Below are 18,277 nucleotides of genomic sequence, written 5' to 3' on the forward strand. Positions count from 1 at the left end.
AAGACGCACCCTGTTTTTAAGGTCTCTATGGGAGGAAAAAAAAAACTTTAAATTGTTTTCCTGCGTGAGGATTTATATTGTGTTCAGCGCTGTCTACAACGTGCAGTTTCTGTACAGCTGTGTCGCTCTTTTAGTTCCGTCTGTTTTCACTTTCGGGACTTTGCGCTCCTACTAGCTACAGTACGGTAGTTGAGCTCTCAGCCTGCTGCAGGGAAAGTTGGCTGTAATAATGGTGTGTGTTTCAGTATTTTGTACTGGTGTATTGGTCGCACTGGTGTATAAGACGCAGCCAACTTTTAAGACAAAAAATAGGTATTAAAAGTGCATCTTATACACCGGATTTTACGGTAAATGAGCTGTGTTTGACCACGCCCCCTCTCTGGAAGGGCTTGGGAGGCTAGGACTTTCTTGCATATTGCACTATTGTTTACGGTGAGAAGGCAGACTCAGAGGGCAGAACAAACACCTAGCTGTGGGAGTGTCACCCACCTGGGGGAGGGGTTACTGCTCTTTGTGATGTCATGAAGGGAAAATCTCCAAACGGCCTGTTTGAGCACACATTTTCTGAAAAGTGGAGCAGGCAGAAGACGGAGAGGATGGACTTTTCTCATAATACGGTTTGTCGACAGACTAGAGACACATATTAGAGTTAGAGGAACATGGTAAAGTGGATTTTGCATAATATGTGACATTTAAAAGCCATGTTCTCCCCCTGCTTCATAGTTAAAACTTTCCACCAGTCCATCTGAAAAATGCTGCTTCTGTGAAAGTAAATAGTTAATTCTGAGCCAGTTCAGCTGAGTTTCTCTGGAGAACAATAAGTTAGCATTGTTTGACACAGTCACAGCTAGGGGTGTTGAAATTGATTGTTTCTACGATGCATACTGATGTGGACAATTCTGCATCGATGCATTGACAGAAACAATTATTGCATACCGACGTTGCTTTCCAGCCACGGCCTGAAGTATACTATACTACTTTATTTTGGTTTAAGATGTAAAGAAATTAAACGATTTCTAAAGCACTTTCTAAATAATAGAAAAGGGAAGTTCATATTTCATCTTTATCTTCATTCATGAGAAAGCAGCCACGTGTAGTATTATAGAAAATTGAGAATGCAACCCATCATGATGTATCATGACATCCAATCGAATAGTTGACAGGATAAACATAATCATACAGCGGAGCCTTTAGGGATGTGATATATATCTGTAGTGATAAATGCATTATGTGTGATTTATAACATGTATGACGTTCGACTGCAGCTGACAGAGGCTGGATAACAATGTTTTTGTTGTATTATGTGAAACTCTACCACCAGTACAGTTCAGCTTGAATTCTTCACAATTTGATTTCAACAAGGTTTGGTCAGAAAGTAGGAAATGATTAAGGACTAAACGGAGAAAGAGAGCTCCATCACCCTGTGGTCTGTTCATCAGGACATGTCAATTAAACACCATTATGCCTGTGTTACTCTGTAAGGAGTACATTTCAAACCTACATATCTGTTTAAAGCAATCTTTCTGCAGGCTAATATTTGCTTCATATTTGTTGGACAAACACCCTCCTGTGTAATCATACCTGTATGTCAGTGTCTTTAACCGGCTCCAGGGGCTCGAAAGTGGTGGCAGCACTTAGACTTTCCAACCTTTGAGAGATGTGGAAGATGTCTAAACCTCTGGATCCAAGGAGGATGGACCTGAGAGTATGACATAAAGGACAGGAGAACAGCTGAATGAAGAACTGATCACAGTGGACGACTGACAATGAACTGTAGTTTTGCTGAACAAACACTAGAGGGCGCACAAGACTTTCCTAATATTGCAGTGAACTGGTTAAAGATCACATCAGGTCAGCTCCAAACATTAACACATTCTTGTATTGGGTGTCTGATGACATACTCTAATCTGTGAAGGTTTTGAGAACTCTATACAGGATATGGTGGAGTAAAGGGGAGTTTTTAGATTGCATGGTATGACTCTGTATTAATAAGACATTTTCCTTACGCTTTTACGTCAGCAGCATCTTGCGAGGTGCGTGTAAGGGTGCGTGATCGAAGCCTCTCCCCGGCCTGCTGGATCTCCTGAAGGTTCCTCTCAACATGCGGCAGCTCGGACACTGCTTCTGTCTCAGCGGCTAGCTGCTCCGCCTGCTGCAGCAGCTCCCCAAAACCCTCTGCATCCATACCTCTACACAGAGAAAGAGGGTTCACAGGGTGAATGCAAAAATAGAGAGGGAGAGAAAGAGAGAGAGAAAGAGAGAGAGAGAGAGAAAGAGAGAAATAGTTGGAGAGAGAAAGAGAGGAGAGAGAGAGAGAGAGAAAGAGAAGTCTGAACTTTCTACATCAGTCTGAGATGATACATATCCCTCCAGGGTAAACAGTGTTACATAGAAACAAACCCCAAACTTCATGTACAACAAGATCAAGAAAACACCGGACAGCCATCATTTTACCACAGTTGCTTCTACTTAATATAAGAAAACAACGCAACTCAATTGGCAAATTCTCTTGTTGAACCTGAGGTCCAGATGTTGTGAGTCTCTCTGCATTAAAACAGTTTTCAGTTTGACAGCTGATATAAACAAAGTCACACCGGCTGCGCGCGCATGTACCGCGGTGGTTGTCAGATTATGTTAGCGTTAGCACTATGCTAACACCTCTATGCTAGCTAGTTTAGAAAACCCCTGTTCATTGTGACAACATCAGAATTGAGTCTGGGAGTTTAATTCAACCAGGCGAGATAGTTTCCAACTATTAAATAATAAAAAACAACATCTATTCCTTGTTGTACACATGTCAAATGAATGGCGCCTCACTGTTAGCAGACATTAAGGCTAACTGCTAACTTTTCTCACATGCTCCCAATATTATCAATAACTCTTCATATAAGGCTGCCAAAGGATGTGGAGCTTCATACCTGTTGTGTTAGGCAGGAAACTGTCGGCCTGACTTTATCCCTCGGATTTAAGCACGGTTATTATAATCTTTATTTAGTTTCACTCAGCAGGAGTACAACATGCACCTCACTGTGTTATTTCCCCCGGCACTTCTGGAGTCGGTGCTGATTGGACGATATCTTCTTCTTCTCTGGTTTTTTTTGGCGGCTCACTAAGAACTTAAAGGTGCATACTGCCATCTACTGTACGAGAGTGTGTAACATCAAGTCATTTACCTATACTTGTAAATTCTGCATGCCAACCTTGTGTCATATTAAGGAGAAAATCACCCTCCTGACAGCTCTTCTCTTCTCCCCTTCTTCATCTCTATTCCTCCCATCTTCCACTCAGGCACTTTCTTCTTCTTCTATTTAGTTTTATGGCAGTCAGCTTCCACAATCCTTACTTTACTACACTTGAACAATATTACAAATATCAAACTATTTCACATTTTCCACCCAAAGTGATCACATTTAGGAAGTTGTTTATGTTGTCTTTGCCAGACCCAACTGTGAGCATTTGCAGAAACCCTTCCCTCAGTGGTATATCTACTTATTCTCCACTAATGTCACAAATGTCCAGCATTCACTCTAAAGAACAAGAACAAGAATAAGAAGGGAAATAACATTTACACTTTGTTATTGAGACATGCCACTTGGCTGAAAGACACACGTGCACCAACAGGATACTATGGACATGCAATAATGGAGATACGTCAGAGTAAGGGGGTGCATATGAAGGAGCACCAAAGCAGTTGGGGGTTTGGTGCCTTGCTTCAGAGTACCTCGGATGTGCTCCAGAAGTGAACTGGCAACTCTCCAGCTACACCAGACCAATTTCCAGAATTGCTCCGCTCTAGATTTAATTGGCTCTAGACGGTTGGCAACATCTAGATCCAATTTAAATTCTTTATAAGTTCCCTTGAAATACATCAACAGCTCAGTTTGTAAATGACATCACGTTTCCCTCTGGCAGGATGTGACAGACCCTGCTGCTCAGATATTTAGTAGTGAAGAGTTGGAGAAATATTTAACATCAATCTGTAAACATGATTTGAAAGAAGAAAACAATCAATCTTTAGAAACAATGTCAGTCAACAGAAACAGGCTCGTGATGACTAATAATACAGTTCAGTATGAATCATCTCTATTCTTTTCCTTTTTCTATTCTTTGTACAACGTGGATTCATAATAATTGAGAGGTGGGGGTGACCGTTTTTTGGCCTGTTTTAAACATTGATAGCCTGATTTGATGTATTAAGTTTGTATGTAAGTAAAGCTCCAACTCTGTCTGTATAGATTAGAGATGAAACATTTATAATTACTGCTTTAGACACTAAGTGTCTATTCATATCCAAAGGTGAAGCAGAAGTCATTCTTCATCCCTGCCTTCACAATCTACATTTGACTGAATGTAGGAAAAACATCAGCATCATTTGTTTTTGCAAATAATCATTTTTTTTAAGTGTATATCCCCTTAAAAGTTGTCTCTATTACTTGATCTGCTTCACTATAAAAAGTTATCTGTGTGTGTTTTTCTTAATGCATACAACATGTCAAAACTACTCACATCTCGTTTACTGTTTACCCTTTAAATTCTCAAGGCCAGCATATGATGCAACAGTTGCATTACAGCTATGAGGTTAACTGGGTCATGTTTAATAACATCTTATATGAAGGGAAAAACAACCAAACACACACCGGGTTCAAGGGAGTTTAGTGCATGTTAAGTTAGTAAATGAGTAGACCAACTTTATCTCTAAAAGACACCACGCTTCTTCTTGCAAATGATGACAATAAGCAAATAAAAAAATGTTTGTTACTCATTCTGAGTATTTTGTAATTTACTTTTTTCTGAACATTTCTCAGAAGTATCTCTCATCTGTCGATTAAATGATTGAATACAGTTGAAGATTGGTGTAACAGCTCTGCACAAAGCTGGTGAAGTGGCAGAAATGTACAAGTTTGCATTGCAAATCCTTGTATTAATGATTAAAATATAAACGTTTACTGAATTTGTATAGCTTGTACTTTAACTTAACTTTCTTTCATTTCATCAAACAAAGCATTGTACACCAATATTTTTTATTTTTGTTTGTTTTCTATTATTTTTAACATAAAGGTCAGACTCCCTGTGATAGAAAAATATGTATGTTTCTCAAAATGTTATGCAAAAGTCTAATTCACTATGTAATAAAGATAATATCATATACATATTTAATGTATTTAACCAGGAGAGCCTTATTGAGATGATGAATCTCATTTAAACGAGTGTCCTGGCCAAGAGGGGCAGCAGCACAATGAACAAGTTACAGACATAAAACACAGATCAACGTATCCTGAGTGAGTCACAGAGCAGATTAGTCATTATTCAAAGCATCTACAACCTGAAGCCTCTTCCTCCAACACCTTCAACCTACTTTTAAAAAGATTTAAAGAGACCAGCTCTCCCCTGGTACAGATCATCCTGCAGGAGATTCCAGGCCGCAGGAGCAGCGTACCTGAAACTCCTTTTCCCCGTTTCAAGACAAACCTTGTGAACATTTTACAGCAATAATTTTTGTGACTGAGTCGCAGAGCAAAGACTGAAGCTTCCAGGACTTTTTACATGAATACAATTACACAAGTATGAGAGAAGCAGCACGACTGGTCTTCAACCTTCCTAAAAGAGCACATGTCACTCCGCTGTTCATCTTCTTACTCTGGCTCCCAGTTACTGCTCGCATCAAATTTAAAACTCTGCTGCTCGCTTACAAAACAGAGACAAAAACGTCTCCTCCTTACTTTAACTCTCTCATCCAGGTCTACACTCCCTCCCGCCCACTACGCTCTGCCAATGAAAGGTGTCTGATCCAACCTTCAAACAGGGTCCTAAGTCTCTGACTAGACTCTTCTCCTCTGTCGCCCCCCGGTGGTGGAATGAACTTCCAAACTCCATTCGATCTGCAGAGTCCCTCTGCACCTTTAAGAAAAAGCTAAAGACCCAGCTCTTTCATGAATACCTACGATGATGATGATGGTCTCCATATTATTGATGATGATGATGGTAAGACGATGGTTTCTGTTTGATAACGATGACTTATAAGATGATTTCTATACTGATTAGAGCTCTCAAGAACTGCCCTCAATGTTGTGCTTTGCCTCTGGTCACTTCCTGTCAGCACCTGTGTGTCCAATCGGACTCAAAGATGATCGTTTGCTCTTACTGACATTGTTCCCTTTTTTCTAGATTCTTGCTTGTGTTGTTCTTACTCTCTGATGTACGTCGCTTTGGATAAAAGCGTCTGCTAAGTGAACTGTAGAATTGTAGAATTGTAGAAGCAGATTATTGTAATGCATGTTTGAGTACAGGAAGTCAGTCAGTTCTGTTTAATGGTTAACTGGATTGTTGTGCTTATTACATGTTGCTAAGATTTTCTTATATGTGTTTCTCATTCAAGTGGTTCCTCTTGCCACTCGAAAGGTTCAACGCTGGAAATATTTTTAAAAAGATCAATGTGTCAACTATATTAATCAAAGTATATAAACAAGCGTCTGTTGATTGAACTCTTCTCTTGACTCTATCAAACATGTTAAACTCTCATTGAACTGAATTTCATTCCTGTAAAGTCGGAGGTTTGTTGTCTTTGCTGAACTGGTGTCTGGTGGGTTACCACGTGGAGGAATGACTCGTCGTACTGAGGTCAGATGTGAATTTCAAAAGCAGTGCTGACCTCCCTCACTCCTTGCTGTTGCTCATGGGACGGACCAGCGACCATGAAGCTTGAGTCACAGAGCCCAGATGGCTGCTTCGGGGCTACAGTCTGTCGCTTTGTCAGGATGGATCTGGTCATGTGGAGTACAAACCCCCAGAGCTATATGTCATTATAGAACACAGTGTGTACAACTGTTGTTTCTGTTATACAACACAGATACAGACAGAGTGCTGCAGTCCTGACTGACTGTTTTCTAACATCTTTAGTGACTCCCTGTGCTTCAGGGTCTCTCTGATCCTCAGTGAACCTTTGTTATGAGTTTTACTCTGGGGCTTTTGGGAAGGCCCCCCATCATTAGATAACGACAACAGTCTTAAAACTTCAATCCAACATTTGTTAAATAAATATGTGAATCCAGCTTAGTCATCGTTAATATACATATCTCTTTGTCACTAATATTCACTTTATATTTAGGAAAGAAGGGCAGTAGATCAGTCTGTAAGGACTTGAGTTGGGAACCAGAGGGTCACTGGGTCAAGTCCCAGTGTGGACCAAATTATACAGGTGTGGTGCCAGATCAAATCCCTGAGTGCTACCTAGGTGCCTTTGAGCAACACACAGATCCCCCAACAGCTCTGGTGAGCTCCCAGTATAGCAGCCCCTCACTGTGACATCTGTGACTGCGATTAATAAAGTATGTACATTTAAAAAAAAAGATGAGGGGTGTGCTTTCAGGGTCCTTTGGGCTTTAGATAGATCTTGTGGATTTTGTGTTTAAACATTCAATATAAACTGTTTATTTTTGCTTGATTCATTTATTTTTCCATGTACCACTATGTAAACATTCCTCTGTATAGTTCAAACAGCTGCTTCCTGAAACAGGTTGTGATTCCTTCAACAGAACACATTGTTCTTGTGATGTACTGAATTTTTGTGACAAACATTTATCGTCTGAGTTGCATTTTAGACACACAACAACAACATTTTTTAAAACATCTCCTGCATGAATCACCATCTGACATAGACCACCTACCCCCCCCCCCCCCTGCAAACACACACACACACAAACACACACACACACACACACACACACACACACACACACACACACACACACACACACACACACACACACACACACACACACACACACACACACACACACACACACACACACACACACACACCTTTCTTATATTATTATTTTAAACATAAGAGTAAAAATGATGTGCAGTAGAAGGAAACTCTTGCGCTTCAGCTGCTCCACATTTGGAAGGCTCTCAGAGAAAGACCTTAGACCTTGAAGACATAATTCAGTGGACTCCTCTCGAGCAGAATAAGGTAGGAGCACACAAATCACTTTAACTAAATGTACTTTAGTGCAAAGGACTGACGCTTCACTGTTTGACTCTGAGGAGGAACGTTAGTCCTTTGCACCAAAATAAATTTACCTTAAGTGATTCAAGTGCTCCAGTACTTTCTTTGGATCCTGCCAGAGAGAATGAGTTACTTGAATTATATTTTGAAAGAGTTCAAATTATTAATATAGAAAGACGAACAGATACAACTATAATATTGACATCATTTCTACTGAGAGCTTGAATGTATTTGAGGGACTTCATTTAAATAAAGTTGTATAATTTGATTTATTGATGAAATCATATTTTCTGTTTGACTTCTGATATTAAGTGAACATGTCTCTTTCAAGCCCTACGGTCACAACTTAGGAAACTCTCAAATTCAGTACGTGGTTGATAAGAAGGCCTATTTATGTTGCACTAAAGTCAGGAGAAAATGAGTCATTTACAAAACACAAAGTAACTTGAACTTTAAATGCATTATCTGTATAAGCCTCACCCCAAAACAAGTCTGGAGTCTTAAAGGTCACATATTCTCTTCCTTTTCAACCAGTCTAAATAAGTCTCAGAGCTCCACACAACATGTCTGAAGTTTCTTGTTAAAGATCCACTCTGATTAATGATTCCTCCTTTATCACAATTGTATGATGTGAACATACATGTTCCTTTTAGAGGTATTTCATTTAAGACTTTTTAGGAAGTGTGCAACAACACACAGCTACAAAAGGACATGGACAAAATATTTAAGATCAAAAACTGTCACAGTTTCAAACACCTTTAGCGTACAAATAACACCAACAACAAATGCTTTAAAAAACATTTTTTTATTATCTTTGTACAAAATAGCATCCCTGTAAGACTTCAACTAATACCCCGGGCTTCTCTTAGCTTCAGTCTGTGAAATGAGCCGGTCTTTCTTTGGGACAGGTGTCGATACAAGACGGGCCTTTATTTACTTGAGCACAGTAAAGATGGGAAGAGTATTTGAAAGACTATTTATCCGTGTATAAAAATAAGATATTGGTAACAACAAATTCAACAAATGTGTCTTGCTGTTTTTTTCTCCTTAAGTTTGATCAGCAAACTATTCAAAACTTTACACATAGGAGCCTCAAACACCAGGGTATTAACGGGGACGGGACTTTATTTGAAGTTTTAGAGGATAGAAGAAATATGCAGTTTTGCATCCTCCCAAGATCCCAAACATAAAATACAACAAAACACCCAAAGGAAACAATCAGTCCTCTCGATAAGTCCAAATATTGTCCTCTATAAAACTAGCTGAGCAGTCCACAGAATGAGGATGTCCAGAGAGTGTCCCCTCCTATAGAGACCCCCTCTACTTGAACTGGTTATCTATCAGGGTGCCCTTCATCTTGGCCTTCTTGGCCTCCAGCTCAGCCAGCTCCTGCAGCCTCCTCTTGCTCATGCCTTTCCTCTCCAGCTGCTTCTCGATCACTTTGGCGTTTTGCGCGTAAGAGTCTGCCACCTCTCGGGCTTCGATCTCCTCCTCCTCTTCGTCGATGGTGGACACGGTGACGGAGCTGAACTTGCCCATGTCTTTGGTCCTCTTGGTCATCATCACCCGGACCTTCTTGGGCGCCTCCGGCTGTTTCTGGCTGTAGACGCTGGTGTTGCCGAAGCCCTGTCCGAACTTGACCACGGCCTCGTCCACGATGAAGGTGGCCGGGTTGTTCTTGTCCTGGTGCTGGTAGAAGAGCAGCAGGCCGCACTTCCCGCACTTCTTGCGGTACTGCCTCTCGATGCCCTCGGCTCTCTTGATGTACGTGTTCTCGTCCACTTCCACGTTGCAGAACTTGTGGGCATGTTTGGCCGCGTCGATCACCCTGGCTCGGTCCCGGGGCCTCATGGGCAGTTTCTCCAGCTGACAGTCCAGGACCAGAACCATCTGTCCGCACAGGCAGTAGTACACATGGAGAGGCTTTTCTCCGTCGTCGTACTCCTCTCTGTCTCTGGTGTCCGAGCACACGACGCTTCTAGACACCACCTTCGGCATTTTCACCTCTAACAAGTATTATTACAATGATACAGCCGTGTTAAATGCTACTTCTGAAGCACCATGACGACAAAAACACAAGTAAAACATACGAGGAACGAAGCGTTTCCTGTGTGCGCCACGGATACTGGTCCGACTGGAAACTCAAAGCGTCTACTCTTTGTTCCGCGTAATCAGAAGGTTCCGCTAACGGAGGGTGTTATTCATCTTAGAAATCATGCATACCTGAGAAGAATTACATGCACCAGAGTGTTTTAGAAAACGGAATTAATCTTATTTCTGGGGGCAGATATGCAATGACAAAGTATTTTAAGTTATACTTAATAAAGTTAAGTGTCCTTATTATTCTGTAGACTCGATAGAAGACGCATTAAGAGATGTAGTTATAGAGACAAGAAAACATATTTATATTTTCATTTCATTGTACATTTTTTTGTAATATATCTTTGCTTTAATACAGTGTATAACTTATGTACAGTTTATTTTAAATCACTTAGCTGTTACTACAACTTGTTTATTTTTACTTTTACTTTTTTTGTACTTTTCTGCTCTTTTTTTTCTTATAATGCTATTTTATTTTATATATAGTTTTAACTTTTTTTGTAGAAGCTGACTCAGGGAGAAATGTACAAGAATTCCAATGTACCTGTACTGTACTGTACCTGTGCAAATGGCAATAAACATCGATTCTATTCTATTTTCATTAGCCTGTGTTGCCTAGGCCTACTCATGACCTGCAAACAGTCTGAAGTGTCTAGAGTTCATTTAGGGGGGTGCAAAATTCTGCAGTTTAGAAATTGCATCTGCTTTATTTTTCATTGTCCTGCAAGCAGGGGCGTGTCCACACCTTTATGACTGGGATGGCCCACCTGGGGCACTGACTCATGCAGGGGTGGCATAACTTTTGTGGACATTTTGCATGCACATTTTTATTATTTCTATCCCCTACTAATTATATGTATACAATACAATTTGGCAAAATAGCCTATACATCTTCTTAGCTTGATTCTTTAGGGACTAAAAAACAAAGATGAGCAAATCCACAATCTAAAGTATAGCCTACATAGAAAATTGCACGACAACTCTTGTATGCTGTTTAACTTGCAAGAATACATTTATTGGCAAGTAAGTTTATTGGTACATATTAACTAGCGATTCTCACATTGCAGGTGCTTTTAAAACTTCTCCTAGGTACTTTTATAAAAGGTCTTCTAACTTAAGGGATCTCTGAGTCAAGTCAGATCTGCTGAAGAAACATCAACATTTTCTTTCTCATATCCCTAGAGGTAATTTTCCTTGTCATAATTGCATTCATTGTTATGCTATGATCCGAGGTAATGATTTCACTCATCCAAATTTAAGACTAGACATTAAAGTTAGAGGTCGGATCACTTGTAACACCAGGTCTGTGGTGTATTTGTTCAAATGTCCATGTAACCTATTAAATTAAAAACATGTATATGTGAACATAAATCCTCTATACGGAATCATGATGACAAATCATCAGTGGCAAGACATTTACATAGTTGTAATCACCCTCTCAGTGACTTATGGGTATTGAAGTTGTTAATATGCCACGCAGAGGTGGAGACAGGGACAGAATCCTTTTACAGAGAGAAACCTTTTGGGTTCACTCTTTAGGTGTTGTTCTGGGTTGTTGATTGAGCTTTGCATGTTCTATGTACCTCTTGAGGACGCTCATGTGGGTGTTGTTTTGTGTTGTGGACGGGTCTTTGGATAGAGACACCCTCTGGAGGGAAGCTCATCTTGGACGAAGTATAAATTGAACACACCTGGAGATGTTTGAAAAAAAAAATGGCCTGTTCACATGAGGAAGAGCCGTGGCTCAAAGCAGTCATGTGGTAAATAAAATATAAAATTTGGAGTTCTGTCCTGATCGTTTTTGTTGTTCAACATTTTTTGGGGTTTTTGTTTTTGTTGAAAGTGAGTTGAGCGTGTTTTTTTTTTTTTTTGTCTATAAATAAGTTTATTGCAAGTTAGAGTGTGGATGAGTTTTACCTCAAAATATTTGTGGAAAGAGCAAAGTATTTATTCACAACCTAAAGTACTACCATTAGCTGGTTGAAAACAGCCACAATAGTTGTAGCCGATATCTCCGAGTTTTGTGTCTGAAGGAAACTCAGTGATGCGAGTTACAAGCAAGTTTTCCCCAATATAGTCTACTTAAGAGCCACACAGCTCTATAGACTAGAGCGGAGAAACATTAGGCCTAAGGGATGCAAAATACATTTGAGGTGCACGCAATTATCGACACACCTGGTCAGAGTAATCCCACGAAAGTTTTCAAATTTAGGCCTATACATTCTGATCAGGCTGGTTTGAGAAGCTATACAGATTTATTTCCCATTTCGGCTGTCTGGAAAGAAAGGGAACATGACACATCTAGTTCAGGTTCTCCCATTTGTTATATATTTTATGAAAACTGGAGCCATAACTGGATGAGTTTCAAGGATTGAAAGCCTTGCAAATAGCCTGCCGTATAGTGTAGGGTATGACTCTACCCTTCAGCATCAGCTGAAACTGTCATCACAAGCAAACAGGACAACAGTAAAGTTACCTTTTACGGAAACATTTTATTTCAACAAAGACAAGACGAGTACAAAAATCACAAACATCACTATTTAGAGAAGATCGCAACTGCAGTCAAAGCAGAGTGGATCATACAGGCGCCATCGCCAGAGCACAGGAGGGCTGAGGAGGACCAGGCTCCTCACTGACAGCAGCTGGTGTCGCAGGTCTTCCCTTTGCACACGCAGCCAGAGGCGCATTTGCTGCAGCCGGATGGGCAGCATGGGCAGCAGCCTGCAAGGTGAAAACATCATATAAAACCCAAATACCACTCTACACCAGGACATCGCGATCAACGACAAAAACTATTAAGCAAGAAACTCTTCTTCGAGACCTTACACGTCGCAGCACCATTAAGCCAATCAAAGTCACCTGAGCTGCAGCCTACAGGCCTACCTCTAAGCTAAAAGGTGATTTACAAACAAGCACTGCAAAGGCATTTAGTGCGGACTGGCACAGAATTAGTGAATTTGCTACAAATAAATAAATGAAGTAGACGGCACAAAGTCATCTTGGCGTGAATAATTAAGCAAGCTATAAATAGGCTATGTGGCATCATTGGTGAGGCTATTTGATCTCTGCTGCGATTCACTCAGCAATTCATGTTTACTCTCGACGGGTCATCTCAAGATTTTTAGTTCACTTACTTTTCTGGCATTTACTGCAGGAGCAGTTTGTGCAAGTGCATGATCCTCCGCAGTTGCAGGTTCCAGCTAGAAACACAAACAACACAAATGAGCTCCAATCTGTGCGCCAGAGACACAGAGTCTAAACAAACACGAGGGATATAAAACAGCCATGAGATTTTACAAAGATCACTTACTCTTGGCGCAGTCGCAAGGGTCCATTTTTCAGTTGATGTGGGTGTTTCTTGGAGTGAAGGTGTGTTGTCGTCGTCGTCAGGATCGAGTGAGTGTTGTATGTAACAGTGGAGGGGGGCAGCTCTTTTATAGTGTCCTGGACACAACAGTACCGCGTGCAAAACGCGCGTGTCACGCTGCACGCAGACACGTAGTGGATGATTACAAAGAGGTCTGTGCACACGAGTTATTGTAGGAGCAACAACACACAGATTCCCAGGCGAGGGGGAGCTGGCATGTTGTCTGTCATTACGTAAGATCCCTGGAATCCTTTTATTCATCTTGGGGACACGAAACGCCGGAATAATTAACGTGTTTGTTTACACAGAGAAAAACACGTTTGTTTTCATTAGGCCTATATGGGACACAGTTTACCAAAGTTCATGTTTTTCACCTACTTTTAGAAATAATTGGGAATCCTGAATGCAACCTGTGTCTCTTATAAGGATAACACACTCTCATTTTAAAAGGTGTGATGCCAGGAGAGAGAGTTAAGCTGTTTACTTTTGGGCACAATTAGTGGAATATCACCAAAGTTTGAAATCCATAAACACGCATGCGCTGAACAACACTGAGCGCAGATCAATAAATCACGAACAGTTTGCGCACGGATGTACAAATTCAAGGAGGAGGAAAAATGTGTGCAAAGGTTTCGACTAGACATTCATATCGTGTCGAAACGGGTTTGCAGAAGAAATTGTTGGAAGTTTAGAGTTATTTAGGCTTGATGACCGGTTTATGTCTAAACAACAACAGAACTGTTCGTTAACCCTCTTAAGCCCATGTGTATAATTATTCTTTATTTTCATATCTTCTGCTAAAACACTCAAAGACAAGTTGTATAATTTGAAATATAGGCAAAACTCAGTATAGCCTACTAAGTTTGCAGTTTACTGGAAGAGAGCAGATGTTTCTATTTGATATATTTGCACCAGTCCTTACTCTGCTTTTATTCAACTTTATTTGAATTGAATTTAAACATAAATTACATTATTTTATATTTAAGTAGCCTAATCATTAACTTCGTTTTAAATACATTCGCACAGTTTATAGTTCCAAATAGGCCTATCATTTAGTTTTTTTAAACAACAGACTAGACTATCTTTAGTTTAGGTAGCTTAATAGACATCCAAAGGTTTTTTCATTTCCTATATTTAGCCTTGTATACAAATGTCAATATCACGACACAACGTTCAGGCTAAATAAGAAAGGCACTGCCGGTGTTTGGTCTCGGCTGAGGTACATTTTTATTTTAAATCTCATGTAAACATGTTTCCCTGGGGGCCAATGTGTCTCGGTGTTACCGGGTCTGTGCACACGGTGCTTCTCCTCTTCCTCCTCCCGCCGCTCTGCTCCTCTGCACCCGGCCGCGTCTCCTCGCAGACCCATGTAAATAGACTGTTGTTATATGATGCATTTATGTACCGTCTACTGTAGGAAATAATCCCATTCAGGAGTCGAGTGAGACTCTTTGGGGCTTTTAATGTTTATGTTGCATTTATTGTAAATGTATATTGTTGCTGGTTGTTTCAGGGGCAGTGCAACATGACTGTTAACATCAATTAAAGCGTAGTTATTTATATTTAGGCTAAAGCCTACACATTTCTACAAATTAACGATGAAATTTACGGAATTCTAAAAGTGTAATTGGCCTGTTTCGTGGCCTATCATTTGAATCCAATAGACAGCAAAAGGCAAGCTCACTTCGATGACGGACATGTTCGGTTGTTGCGTCTCAGCTCCCTTTTTTTTCATTTATCAATATCCATCTGCAACTTTCGATTACGAGCTTTTTTTTGTAACCTGAAGCAGCTTTGTCCTTTTTGCGCTCGCCACCTTCCGGCTGTGTTTTTCCACTAAAAAGATTCCTGTATGTGAGGACATAATGGGCTGAGTCATTATTGTGACAGATGTAAATTACTGAGTGTCACGAGTGATACAAAGATTGAGAGCTGAGTGCAACTTTGAAGAAACATCTCGAATACTGATTAAAAGAGAAAGGGATCATAAAAAAACAACATGTGCTTCTTTGTAGAAATATATGATAGAGCCTAGAGAGTAACGCTATTCCTGTTAGTGTTGAGGAGATCACATCAAGGTCAATCTACAAGTGGCGATTCTACAGTCTTTTGGGGCCTAAAGCAAAAGGGGGGGGGGGGGAGTTTCCCACAGTCTTTGCAAAATTTGCACATTTTGATCTACTGCACACAGGCCTAACAGCTAAGTCACGCTGATGTTGAAATAAATCTTATCAAACCAGAAAGATTATTAAGAAGAAATGAACTAAACTGAAACATCCTCAAGGTGAAAAAAGTTTCAAATATTGCTGACAACATCGAGCCAATCGAGCCTAAACTAAGTTGCTTTTCATTCTTATTTCACATTCAGCCTTTTGATTGTGTTAACAAATTGAAAAGCTGGGCAATTATTCAAAGAGCCTAATCTGTGCAGTGTGTATGATGAAGGATTTAAAGAGGATTCTGGAGAGTGCAGCAGGTGATTAGTGAAGTGTTGTGATTAGGCACCCCACTCAGAAAACACTTCAGAACACTGATTCAAGTCAGGTAGCCCTGATTAAGGATTTTATTTAAACATGCAGTTTCAAACATGTGGTTTGTAACGGTGATTTACTTTGATATTTGTGGATATTTAGTAAACAGCCATGGAAAAGTATTATCCATCATCCATGTACACCCATTGTTCTCAACTAGTGGGCCGGGAGCCAAAAGTGGGTCGCTCAGTGTTTTCTTTTAGTGGGTCGTGGTTGTCAGGGGAACGAAAGTTGTGGCATGTAGTATGTGGTTGTTTATTCACTCATTAGGTGACGCTAGGTGGCGGCAGTGCATCTTAACACTGCTCATCTGAAGAAGTTTTTATTTTGCCAGCTGATATAGTGAAATACAAATATGACTTTGAAAACGTGTTTTCTATGAAGCTCTGAAATCCCAAAGTGTAAAAAACAAAAAACAAATAATCTTGTTCCCACTCATTATAATCTAAGTTATGAGCGCAATGTATTCTGTTGTGCGCACAATTTATCATCTAACTTGTCTAACAAGTTAAATTGTGCGCACAAGGGGCAGAGGACTTCAGGAGATGTGATATTTTCTTAAGCTGAGGTCACAAAATAACAACGAAAACCTCAGTGTGCTGCTGGCGCATGAAAGCATGATGTCTGACAATCGAGGAAACCCAAACCAAGAGGGCAGGTGCTGAGTCGAGAAAGAATTTCACTGAAAAAAGCAAAACAAATAAAAAGATGGCTCACACTGAAAGGCTCCAATAAAATTCCCCATGATAGTGACGCTTAGGTCAGACCTGTTCTTCATCAGACTCATTAAAAACTGAATCATCATTTGACTTCTTTCAAAGACAAAAGATTGGCTGTCGTGTTTTCATCTCATAGCCAACATTTTCATTTTTTTTTTAATTCTTAGAAATTTGGGTCCGATCTTCCAGTGGGTCAGTGGGTCCCGAGGCTATCGGATCAGTTGAACCAAAAGTGGCACAAAGCTGCTGTTTGTGTCCGAGAACGCTAGAGGGAGACGTCTGCCCCTTTAAAGAGAGAGCTTACCGAGTAGGGGGAAATGTAACTCTTTGGAGCCATCATGTAGGCATATTTTAGAAGTTTGTTTTTCAGGCTGTATTCTGAAGGGATATGGTGTCTATTGTGTCTATTGATATAGACCTATTGGTCTATACACAATATCTTCGTCTGGTGCAGACGGCTAGGTGACGGGGAGGATTGAAAACCTCTCCCTCCAGCCAATATATGAGCAGTCTGTTCTCAGACTGGCACAGAGAGTGTAGTCTGACCCATATCACATCCTCCACTCTGAGCATGAGCTTCGACCTCCTGGCAGACGATACAGAGTCCCCTGGACGTAAACCGAACCGCCTTGAAGACTCTTGTTCCCACAGTCAAAATTCTGAACAATGTTTTATAAGGCTGTGGGCGATGCAATAGCGTCATGGTGTTCATATTCTTTTACATTTCTTATCTTATCTCTCATGCTGTGTTTTTGCAGATCTTGTGCAATATGGGTAATGCGCAATACATTTATTCGAGTGGAAGCAGCTGAATGTTTGGCAGCACTTTGAGTCCGAGAACCAATTTTAGTATCAATTTTAGTATTTAATTTCCAGAAGTGTTTCAGTTAATTCATATTTGTAATACAGTTAGTTTTTAAAAAAAGTAAAAAACAGTACTATACTGTTTTTCTTATTTACTGTGTATAGAGGAAAAACATGTGTTTTACCGACCCTTTAAAAATAAGGCACTGTCCCTTGATGTTTAGGCCGAAAAACATAGTGAGCTCGTGTTGAGCTGAGGGCCTCTTCTTTAATTAAAGTGTCAAAACGTGAAGATGGACGTGTTCTGAATGACTCATTTTAATGGTGCGACATATAGGCCTACATTCACCATCTTCACCGGCTTGTAGGCGAGGAAGGCAACAGCTCGGGGCCCCAGACCTGTAGGGTGCTCCTGAGGGTTCACAGACTTAAACCAAAGCAGTGGCCCAAAATGTGTGCACATTTTGCAACGGCATTAGAAAACCTCCCTAAGAGGGCACCATCTGACAGCACTCACTGTCGTTGCACTGCTAAGCGTTTTTTTAAGTCAACAAAGAAAAATGAAGAGGAATACCTCGTCTTTATTCTTGCTATTCTTTAATTGATTTTTGTCTGGGGCCCCAACAGACTCTAGAATCGCCACTGCGTGTACATGAGCTGGAGATGCAGTGTGCTCATTGGTGCCTGTGGGGGTGGGGGGGTGGGGGTTGTGTGTCACAGCTTGTGTTAGGTGTGTACGTGCAGTGTG

General features: G+C 40.5%; 3 protein-coding genes across 3 annotated transcripts in view; all 3 read right to left on the reverse strand.

The window, feature by feature from the left end:
• nup93 (nucleoporin 93) overlaps window positions 1-3,055 on the reverse strand; it is a 33,900-nt gene extending 30,845 nt beyond the window's left edge. Inside the window, exons 1-3 of the mRNA XM_065956516.1 lie at window positions 2,919-3,055; window positions 2,007-2,187; window positions 1,582-1,699 (exon numbers count right to left, since the gene is read on the reverse strand). Of these exons, the coding sequence (XP_065812588.1) occupies window positions 1,582-1,699; window positions 2,007-2,185 (297 nt within the window). The 5' untranslated portion in view covers window positions 2,186-2,187; window positions 2,919-3,055. The remainder of the gene's footprint in view (window positions 1-1,581; window positions 1,700-2,006; window positions 2,188-2,918) is intronic.
• Window positions 3,056-8,794: 5,739 nt separating this feature from the next.
• steep1 (STING1 ER exit protein 1) lies at window positions 8,795-10,146 on the reverse strand. The gene has a single exon (XM_020639130.3). The coding sequence runs from the start codon at window positions 10,004-10,006 to the stop codon at window positions 9,329-9,331; it is 678 nt and encodes a 225-aa protein (XP_020494786.1). The 5' UTR covers window positions 10,007-10,146; the 3' UTR covers window positions 8,795-9,328.
• Window positions 10,147-12,580: 2,434 nt separating this feature from the next.
• mt2 (metallothionein 2) lies at window positions 12,581-13,574 on the reverse strand. The gene is made up of 3 exons (XM_065956868.1): window positions 13,419-13,574; window positions 13,243-13,308; window positions 12,581-12,829 (listed from the first exon to the last, which is right to left on the reverse strand). Exons 1-3 carry the CDS (start codon window positions 13,441-13,443, stop codon window positions 12,738-12,740), a joined length of 183 nt encoding a protein of 60 aa, XP_065812940.1. The 5' UTR covers window positions 13,444-13,574; the 3' UTR covers window positions 12,581-12,737.
• Between the last annotated feature and the right edge of the window lie 4,703 nt (window positions 13,575-18,277).

This window comes from Labrus bergylta, chromosome 7 (assembly GCF_963930695.1).
Source record: "Labrus bergylta chromosome 7, fLabBer1.1, whole genome shotgun sequence".
In the NCBI taxonomy this organism is placed as follows: Eukaryota; Metazoa; Chordata; class Actinopteri; order Labriformes; family Labridae; genus Labrus; species Labrus bergylta.

Coding starts and splice junctions, on each gene's coding strand:
- steep1 (XM_020639130.3), bottom strand. CDS start 10,006: ATGCCGAAGGTGGTGTCTAGAAGCGTCGTGTGCTCGGACACCAGAGAC.
- mt2 (XM_065956868.1), bottom strand. CDS start 13,443: ATGGACCCTTGCGACTGCGCCAAGA. Junction 13,309..13,418: donor CCCTTGCGACTGCGCCAAGA/GTAAGTGATCTT, acceptor TTGTGTTTCTAG/CTGGAACCTGCAACTGCGGA. Junction 12,830..13,242: donor CTGCAGTAAATGCCAGAAAA/GTAAGTGAACTA, acceptor TTCACCTTGCAG/GCTGCTGCCCATGCTGCCCA.